Raw genomic sequence first — 10287 nt, 5'->3', positions numbered from 1 at the left:
TTTAAAAAGATAATATTCTCTGAAAAGATACAATAATAATAAGATCTAAACTTAATAACATAAAAAATTGATATTATTATTTACTCAAAATCTTAAGATAATGAGTTTTTATCTTTATATAATGTCATGAGACTTAGACTCGTATTTAAATTCTATAACAAAATTTTTACCTAATTGTAAAACTCCATGGTAGGGATAAATAGAGCACACAGTTTTGTTGTTTAATAAGTGTTTGGGCCATGAGTGGAAGCAGAATTTCATCACCCAATTGGAATCTTGCAGAATTAGTGAGTTTTGGTGAAAAAAGTTTCCCAGCCAAAAGTACAGAATGGTTAGTTTGGCCCAATTAGTGGAAGCATATCTGACTGTTGGATTAGGTGAAAGAAATAAGGGGCAGAGATTTCACAGAGAAGAAGAAGTAGGGCCCACTTAGAGAAGCATGAAAAGTAAACACTGCCCACATGGGCTAACATGCCTTCACATCTATGCATCTCAACACATTCACGGATCGTACGGTTCTCCCATGTGTCCTCTCTTTAGGTCATACTGTCCTTTCAATTTCCTCTTCCTAATAATAATCCCTTTCATCTCATCATGTTAAATTCATCATATTAATCTGTTATTCATTAATAATGACAGATGTTAAGAAAATCAGCTAGATTCCATTTCATCACATTGCGCACTTCACGCTTCTACATGTGTTCTGCTCAGATCATTCAGTGTGCATCGTTTTCCTTTCTTCTTCTGTAAAAACATTATGATGCTCACAATAAATTTTCCTTCTATCCATTCTCATCCCATCACTTTGCTAGATAAGGTAAGCTCTCTAGTATTTCGCGTACCGCTCGTGAATCATCACACACAAATTAATAAATCAATGCACATTTTTTCATTTCTCCAAGATTCAACAAGATAAGATATACCACAAACAATATCAATGAGAGATATATGAATTATAAGAAAACAAACATAGAAAATTATATAAATGGTACATGCAAGAGTTTAATTGAAGGAGGAAGTAAATTCAACAGAAAAATACGTAGATTTCAAACAGTGAGCCTTCGTTAATATATGTTAATATATGCAATGTGTAGAGAGCAGAAACCTACTTCAACGGCCATAGTGACTTCAGGTTGCAGATGAAAGTGATCGGTAGAGAAGGTCACTGAAGTGGGGTATGCATGCTGTAAATACTGAAGTAGCTTACTGCATATGAAGCAAATAACCGACAAAGATTTCGTCTACACAAATGTATGTGTCGGCGCACAGTTAATTGGTGATTAAACTTTGAAACAACGTTCTAAAACACTTAATACCTTGTAAGACATAGCTCTAATGCACCATGAGAAATTGAGTATTTTTTACTTAACATTAAACAACAAAGAGGTGGTCCAGGGGATACGAAAAGTAGCCAGAGTTTGGAAAAAAGGATTACAGAGAATTTGGGAGCTTACTTAAACAGTTAGCAGAATACTGATAAAGTATTGTATTAAGGATGATTATTGATTACCTTAAGTCATGGGAATCTCGGATCTTATGTACCAAATACTTTTTTTTTATAGATATGAGGCACGGTTTTCCAGTTTGTTCCCTATATATAGTGTAAAATGTCCTTACATCTACTCACAAGCACACTATTCCTTTATCTTCCTTGCTTCTCGGTACTAGTACTCCTGTAGAGTTTTTGATTCTGATTGCAGATCAAGCAGTTATGGAAATTCTAATTCTGCTGTCATTTATGTTACTCTTTCTGCTGCTTGTACCTTCCTGCATTTGTTCTTCCCCACTTCAAGATCCTGAACTAGTGGTGGAAGATGTACAAAAGTAGGAAACAAAGCTTTTCTCATCATCAACATCTTTTTAAGACTGCTTACATGTACTTGCATGTTTCAGCATTATAAGGGTAATTAACCAAAACTTATATGTTATTTTTTGTGTCAGGAGCATTAATGCCTCAAGGAGGAACTTAGCATTTCTCTCTTGTGGGACGGGGAACCCCATTGATGATTGTTGGAGGTGTGATGCCAATTGGGAAAAGAATCGGAAGAATTTAGCAGAGTGTTCCATTGGGTTTGGTAAGCATGCAATTGGAGGGAGGGATGGTAAAATATATGTGGTGACTGACCCTGGTGATCACGCTGTGAATCCCAAGCCAGGAACACTGAGATATGGTGTGATCCAAGAGGAACCACTGTGGATCATTTTCCAGCGTGACATGGTGATCAAGCTGAAGCAAGAGCTTATGATGAACTCTTTCAAGACCATAGATGGTAGAGGGGTAAGTGTGCACATTGCCGGTGGCCCTTGCATTACTATACAGTATGTGAGCAACATTATCATTCATGGGATTAACATCCATGACTGCAAGCAAGGAGGGAATGCCTATGTGAGAGATTCCCCTACACACTATGGGTGGAGGACTCTCTCAGATGGTGATGGCATCTCCTATCTTTGGTGGGAGCCATGTTTGGGTGGATCACTGTTCTCTCTCCAATTGCCGTGATGGACTGATTGATGCCATCCATGGATCCACTGCCATTACCATATCCAACAATTTCTTTACCCACCACAACAAGGTCATGCTTTTGGGCCACAGTGATACTTTCACTAGGGACAAGAACATGCAAGTCACCATTGCCTTTAACCATTTTGGAGAAGGGCTAGTACAGAGAATGCCAAGGTGAGAAAGATCTTTATTTGGATCACCTAATTCTTTATAAAGGGTATCTAATTGTGTATAGCTAAACCTTGTTTGTGTGTTAAAGATTTCACATAAGTCAAAATTTATATAGGTGCAAACATTTATAAATCGATTTTATAAGATTGAATTAGGTTTAAAGTTCACTTTTTCACACTTTTTAACATGTCTTGAACCATCTTAACACAGTTTTACATCTGCAGATGTAGGTATGGATACTTCCATGTGGTGAACAATGATTACACCCAATGGAAAATGTATGCCATAGGAGGGAGTTCTGCCCCAACAATCAATAGCCAAGGGAATAGATTTTTTGCTTCTAATGACCATACCTTCAAAGAGGTAAGTTGCAGAAGACTTAAGATTTTCCTCTGTTGGCTTTTAAGGTTTAACTGCAGCGTACTTTATGAAGTAACATCTAAATTACTAGTGTCACATCCAATTTGTGGATTGGTCATAATTGGTTTTAGAATTTAGGTAGATAGATGTTGTTATTATTATTACAGTTGGTGGTAGTTAAGAATTAAAAATTGAAAGTGATTTCAGGTGACAAAGAGGGAGAATGCAGCACAGAGCCAATGGAAGAGTTGGAATTGGAGGTCAACGGGAGATTTGATGCTAAACGGTGCGTTTTTCACTGCATCAGGAGCAGGTGCATCTTCAAGCTATGCAAGAGCTTCCAGTTTGGCAGCAAAACCATCTTCACTCGTCAGTTCTTTAACAGCAACAGCTGGATCACTTAGATGTAGAAAGGGTTCACGTTGCTGAGTTCAACCATTCACCAACACAACCCAATATTATTACATCATACTACTATATTATATTACACAGTAATAAAAGGCAAACAATAATGCATGCCTAGTGGTTCAACTTTCTGTATATGTAACTCCTTAGACATTTTTCTTTTTTGTAACGACAACCTTAGCTTGTGCTCACAATACAAAAGATCCACTTTCTGGTTCCCACGTTACCTAAGTCGGCTGATGAGGTTGATAGACCACACAAGCTGTAGAGTTGATGTAATTGAATTTTCAATGAAAAACCAGAATGAAGACAAGTAGTAGCTCATTGAAATGCCTACATGCTGTGTCCATACTGTGTACATATACATCTTAGTGTACCTTTAACAAGTCTTCATATACTGATATACTTAAGAAAACTTTTTACTTTTAGTTATTCAACAAGAATCTTCAAAACAACTTTTAATGGATGAATGTGTTGGGTCTATCAAGGAGGGGATTCACCGGGTAAACACAAATCCAATGAGATATGAGTCCAACCATATAAGGGATTGACACCACTCTTTACTCAAAACCTTAACACTTGGATTCTCAGGTTCTAATACCACTGTTGGGAATATCAAGTAGGGAGTTCACCGGGAGACACAATACCAATGAGATATGAGTCCAAACATATAAGGGATTGACACCACTTTCTACTCAAAACCTTAAGAAAATGGGTTAATGGGTCTTTCACCTTTATATAGTGTTTTACTTTCTCATTTCTATCAACTGTGGGATTTGGACTCACACTTGGATTCCCAACAGAAGAACTAAAAATAAGACGAGTTTAAAACATATAAGTGAATACAAATCTTATTTCCAATTTTCATAAGATCAAGATATGCTTAAATTCCACATTTTAAAATATGAAATACTACATGGAGGATAACCCTGATGTGGAAAGAAAAGAGATTTATGAATCGTCATTGGTAATTGGAAGCACGTAGTTGAAAGATGGGACAAGCATCTTTAATGACTTGTGTGTGTGCATTGATGAATGAGACACACAGTGTCTGTTGCTTAGACCGATAGATGGAGTTTTCTCTGACATGCAAGGCAATCAGTTTGAAACGCAAGAAATAATTTTTATGGCACCAAATTATGACATACAAAGTGACAAGAGTTGAAGTTTAGTATGTGACTCCGACAAGATACTGGTGGTGTTATAAATGTCACCGCCAAACAGTTATTTTCAGAATCTGCTTTGTACATTATTTGGTTTGACATCTAGGTAAAAACTACACATTTGTATTCAATTTTAGCAACTCCCTTCGTATTTTGCTTTCACATATATAGTTGAACTCTTCGTGATGAGTATTGTTAATTCATTTATATAATAATTACACTCTCTTTTAAGTGCTGAGTTTCAACATTAGATATGACAAACAGGAGGATTGAAGTTGGGAGTTGTAGAGATTTTTTCTAGTACTCCTTTCATCCTCTATTATGTTTCTCTGTAATCAAAGTGAGAAATTAGTGTAAAAACTGTTGAAAAACAAAATGTAAGTTAATTTTCGATATCTTAGTATTTTGGGTTAAAGATGATATTGATTCTTTATATGAATTTGATTAAAGATTGTCTGGTGTTGAGTTGAGGGATTGAGAATTTGGCAATTTGAACAAATGGATATTATTTTGACACCTACATCTGTTTTTAACCATAAGTTTTGAATATTAATTTGTTCATTGGAATAGATCCCTAGTTCACCAATTTACAGTGTTAGAAATTTTTGCATTCTGAGTGCAAACTTTGTAGTGAGGGTCTAGGAGCATTTCAGCTCCAGACCGTTGAATGTCACCCTGTTGAACAACATCAGAATAAAAAAAATTTACTTTTAAATTAATTATGCTAATAATATATGATCATTCTATCATAAAAAAATAATAGAAATGTTGACGTGACATTATAAAAATTAACATGTTAAATACACTTTAAAGTAATATTTAGCAAGTACCCACTACAATAATGAAAAGAAAAACATCTACTAGAAATACTTTATACTCTATTTTTGAATTATGAAATAAAGATTTTTTCAAACTAATAAAGGATCAAGTACATTAATGAAAGAAACAAGACAAAAAGCACTTTAGGTACAAAGGAAGGAGTTAAGCAAATGGTTCTAATGTTAGGATGAGAAAAAATAATGATATTTTAAAAATAAACTATAATACTATTTGTTTTTATTTCACCCAATAGTTTTAAATACTTTTTTTTCTTCTTTTATTCTCTAAAACATTTTCTAAAAACAAAATCTGTACATTTCAAAACGAACAAGGGTGTCCAACTTTTTAGGAACACTATCTTTCACTTTTTATTTTCTTTTAGAAATACAAAAATTTCTTACAATGTTTTATGAAATGAATATGCCTTGATTGTTAATGTATAATGGATATCTTGATTGTTTGCATTTTGATATCTACTCACAAGATGATTATGCTACTTCCTATTAGCATCACTTTTTTTGGGCCCCAATCCCATAAGTACTTGCTTTTTTTGGGGCCTTTCCACCTTCCACAACCCACATGTAGGCCCAAAATTATTATAAACCTATCCCTACGAGGAGCCCACAATCAACCTCTAACAATAACAACAATAATTTGCTCACATGAACAAATCAGGACTTTCATTGCTTGGCTGTGCACAGAAAATAACCTACACACTATCATTACTTACTCTTTCCTTTTATATTTCATTTATATCAACTTCAAAATATTGACATTTTAAATTATAGCAAATATTGCACGTTATTCCTCATCTATATAAAATCACCATTTTAATAATTAAATTATTGGCCTTTATGTAATAATATTTAAATTTAAATTTTTGAAAATCAGATATCATAATTGTAGTATTTTTTACGTTATTCTGCAACTAGTGTTTTAAATTTGAATATCAAATTAATTGTAATAAATATAAAAGTGAATGTATGGACAAACTATTTAAATAATTAAAGTTTTTTTTTTTTTTATATCTGCCGGATGCTAGAAATAGAGAATCTCTTAAGTCTATTACCCCGGCTTTTCGTGGTTTTTAAAGAACAAGTTTAAACCTTCGACAAATATTTATACTTTCTCTTCATATAACAACTTTTCATAAGCAAGTTAAGAGAATAATGTTTCCTTAAAACTATGTTTTGAGACATCTTTAATTTTAATTTCTTGGGACAAACAAACAAATCAGACGGCAGTTTAATCACCCCAAAAAAATTAAAAAAAAAAGTTTTTGTTAATTACTTATCTTTTATTAAATTAATCAATCCTCTCTTAGCACTGCATCAGTTTAAAAGATTTTCTTTTTTTACAAATTAAAGAGTAAAGTTAATATATCATTTATTAAAAATTGTATTAAAACAATATCATACTCTTTTACTAATTTTAGATGCTGCAAATACGAATATTCCTGCAATTTTCGAGTATAGAAGTGTATAAAAATATTTAGAAAGAGAGATTATTTATGATATCGATTTGATGTAAAAATGTGGTCTGTGAAAAAAAAAAACTATATGAATCATGTAACACCTTGATCAGAATCCGAGGATTTTGCATTGGTATATCCTATGAATTCTTGTACACATAAAATAAAAGTATTTGATTTTATATAGGGACGTTTCGTTGAGAAAGAAGGGCACATCCAAATAGTAAAATGGTTCAGCAGAGGAATCTTACACAAAAGCAACATCTAACTTTTCTTGTACCAATATTATTATTATTCATCAAAATAAAACGAGAGAGTGAAAATGTGAAATAGATCAATGATCAATTAAAAGACAAAATTGTACCTCATTTTCAAGGACCAATACTATATATACATGCAGCATAATTGATGGATGATAGACAAACAAACTGTCACATTTTGATGCTGTCAACTCCAAAGGGTACCTCTTAGCTGCTAATACAGACACATATTTCATGTCTAAAATTTCCGTGTAAGGGAATTTTTTTTTCTTTTTTTATCATTACTATAATTTCTTAATTGGAATAATGTTCTATAGACTCTATAACAGTGTGTAAATTGACCTTGGAATGAATAATCTATAAATCCCAGAAATTAAACAAAAGCTTTTATAGTTTAATCAGAAATTCATTATCCTTCTTTGTACTAATATATAAACTCAACTTTTCCATCACTTTTATATAGGAACTCACAACTGTACAAATTCTCACTTTATTAATGTTCCTCCTGTTCTTCTTCCCTCCATAGGAAGTTCAAGACATTATGGCATTTTCATTCACCTTTACATTCCACCTTTTGCTTCTTGTCCCATCTGTGGTTTATGTGTATACTTCTCCTGTTCAAGATCCTGAATTAGTGGTCCAGGAAGTGGAAAAGTATGTTACCACCATACTTTGTTTGCAATATGTTACAGTCTTGAAAAAGATCAACACACATTTGCATTACCAAGTTCATTATTACCAGAAAGCACAGACATTTGGAGATTATGATCCTCGTTTTAAACTTTGACATTATATTGTTAAAAATAACAACCATGCATCCTATGTTATTATAAATTAAAATCTTGAATTTACTTTTTTAGTTAAATTTGTGGTTCATGGGTTCTACCATCTTCAATTCTAAATTCAAATTTTATGTATTTAAACATCTTTCTGAAGTTTGGTTTTATTCTATGAATTAGGCAATGTGAAGACTTTGTGCTGGTTATATTATTGCTGGAGTATATCTGTATTTGAAACATTTCTCTCTCCAATTGTATGTATTTTTCGTCATGCACTTCCTTAAGAATAGTTTGTGATGAAGCATGAGACTCCGTTAGCATAGGAGAATTTAGGGTTTTTTAGTGTCATTGATGTTAAGGTTTCTCTTGTAAAAAATGATTCTTTTTGACACTTAAATTTTTTACATTCATTTGATATTATCCTTTTTGTACTTTTTACTTTTTTTGAAGAAAATAAAAAAATTTACACGTTTATGATTATTTTATCCTTATGTTTTGTGTCAACTAAATATAAAAGTGTGTCATGATACCATTGCTATTTTCTTAAAGGTTAATTATAGATGTGCATGCATGTTGTTTGGTGTTTAAGCATGAGACTGAAGAAGGAGCATGGGTTTTTACTGTAGGAGCATTAATGGCTCAAGGAGAAAGTTGGGGTACCTTTCTTGTGGTACGGGGAACCCCATTGATGATTGTTGGAGGTGCGACCCCAACTGGGAAAGGAATCGCAAGCGTTTAGCTAATTGTGGTATTGGGTTCGGCAAGAATGCCATTGGTGGAAGAGATGGGAAACTATACGTGGTGACTGACCCCAGTGATAACCCTATGAACCCTAAACCAGGTACATTGAGACATGGTGTTATCCAAGAAGAGCCTTTGTGGATCATTTTCAAGCGTGACATGGTGATCAAGCTACACATGGATCTCCTTGTTAATTCTTACAAAACCATTGACGGAAGAGGAGCAACTATCCACATTGCTGGAGGGCCTTGCATTAAAGTGCACAACAAGAGGAATATCATAATCCATGGCATACACATTCATCATTGCAAACGAGGTGGGAGTGGATATGTGAGTGATTTTCCTAACCATCGCACTTGGAGTGCAAGATCGGACGGTGATGGGATCACAATCTCTGGTGGGAGTCATGTTTGGGTGGACCATTGCTCCTTGTCAAACTGTTTTGATGGCCTGATTGATGTTGTTCATGGTTCAACGGCCATCACCATTTCCAACAATTACATGACACACCATAACAAGGTCATGCTCTTGGGCCACAGTGATTCCTATAAAGATGACAAGAATATGCAAGTCACCATAGCCTTCAACCATTTTGGAGAAGGGCTAGGAGGAAGAATGCCTAGGTAAGTTTGAGTAATACTATATATGTAAGCCCTGTGTATATTTTGTGTAATATTATTTTCAACTGGTATATTTGCAGATGCAGGTTTGGATACTTTCATGTGGTGAACAATGATTACATACATTGGCAGCATTACGCAATAGGTGGGAGTTCATCCCCAACTATTTTCAGCCAAGGCAATAGATTTCTTGCTCCAAATGATGAAGACCATAAAGAGGTGAGAGTTGCATTTTGTGAAGTTCTTCCACGATGGTAATTTTAATAAATTGAAAAAGACGTTGGGTGGTTTCAGGTGACCAAACATTTTAAATCATCAGAAGGAGAGTGGAAGAAATGGAATTGGAGGTCTGAAGGAGATCTAATGTTGAATGGCGCCTTCTTCACACCGTCAGGGGCTGGAGCAACAGCTAGATATGATAGAGCGTCAAGCATGGCAGCAAGACCACCTCTACTTGTGCCTTCAATGACGGCAGGGGCTGGTGCACTTAGATGCAAAAATGGCCACCTGTGCGGACACTAGCAAACCAACTAATTCAAAATATGCAACAATTTCCATTTTTCCAGTGAGTGTTGTAAGATGTTACATTCATTCCTATGAAGGGGCAATGTAAGATGGAAACCGTGCCATGGATGAAGTAATATAACATGATAGAGTATTAGAGATAAATTGCTATCTATGTTAATGAATCTGCAATAGACTGATTCCCGTTTGCATGCTTCTTATGCTTTTAGTACGCTACTGTTGACACAACTACGCTAACAGAATTAAATTCCTCCAGGCATGGCATTAACGACTGAAGCCCCTGCACTCGTTAGCTACAAGAATGCATATCAAATCCACACTGCCAACTCAATGGCCAAAGAATGAACAAATATTGGATTGCAAACAGTTAAACCAAGATGCGATATATTTATCAGTTTCAAACTTCTTACGGTCGTTCGAGTCCCAATTAATTTTGTCAAGAACTTCTTCCTCAAATAATATTGCAC

The 10287-nt window shown here is 34.4% G+C and overlaps 2 protein-coding genes across 2 annotated transcripts; both read left to right on the top strand.

Annotated features, from left to right (window-relative positions):
* Positions 1-1594: 1594 nt before the first annotated feature.
* LOC124847618 (putative pectate lyase 5) lies at positions 1595-3778 on the top strand. Its single transcript, XM_047325157.2, has 4 exons — positions 1595-1824; positions 1942-2680; positions 2902-3040; positions 3245-3778. Exons 2-4 carry the CDS (start codon positions 2409-2411, stop codon positions 3464-3466), a joined length of 633 nt encoding a protein of 210 aa, XP_047181113.2. The 5' UTR covers positions 1595-1824; positions 1942-2408; the 3' UTR covers positions 3467-3778.
* A 3918-nt stretch (positions 3779-7696) lies between these two features.
* On the top strand, positions 7697-10217 carry LOC124847600 (putative pectate lyase 5). The gene is made up of 4 exons (XM_047325127.2): positions 7697-7809; positions 8561-9298; positions 9376-9514; positions 9590-10217. Exons 1-4 carry the CDS (start codon positions 7697-7699, stop codon positions 9815-9817), a joined length of 1218 nt encoding a protein of 405 aa, XP_047181083.2. The 3' UTR covers positions 9818-10217.
* The last annotated feature ends 70 nt before the right edge of the window (positions 10218-10287 follow it).

This window comes from Vigna umbellata, chromosome 5 (assembly GCF_029865625.1).
Source record: "Vigna umbellata cultivar VRB3 chromosome 5, Vumbellata_1.0, whole genome shotgun sequence".
NCBI lineage: Eukaryota > Viridiplantae > Streptophyta > Magnoliopsida > Fabales > Fabaceae > Vigna > Vigna umbellata.
The sequence above is the reverse complement of the archived record's forward strand: the minus strand, read 5'-3'. Positions and strand labels throughout refer to the sequence as shown.

Bases quoted from the DNA above. Each gene is read 5' to 3' on its own strand.
- LOC124847618 (XM_047325157.2), top strand. From the start codon at position 2,409: ATGGGTGGAGGACTCTCTCAGATGGTGATGGCATCTCCTATCTTTGGT. The intron at 2,681-2,901 runs GTGAGAAAGATC...TTACATCTGCAG, and splicing joins CTAGTACAGAGAATGCCAAG to ATGTAGGTATGGATACTTCC. The intron at 3,041-3,244 runs GTAAGTTGCAGA...AAGTGATTTCAG, and splicing joins ATGACCATACCTTCAAAGAG to GTGACAAAGAGGGAGAATGC.
- LOC124847600 (XM_047325127.2), top strand. From the start codon at position 7,697: ATGGCATTTTCATTCACCTTTACATTCCACCTTTTGCTTCTTGTCCCA. The intron at 7,810-8,560 runs GTATGTTACCAC...TTTTTACTGTAG, and splicing joins GTGGTCCAGGAAGTGGAAAA to GAGCATTAATGGCTCAAGGA. The intron at 9,515-9,589 runs GTGAGAGTTGCA...GGGTGGTTTCAG, and splicing joins ATGATGAAGACCATAAAGAG to GTGACCAAACATTTTAAATC.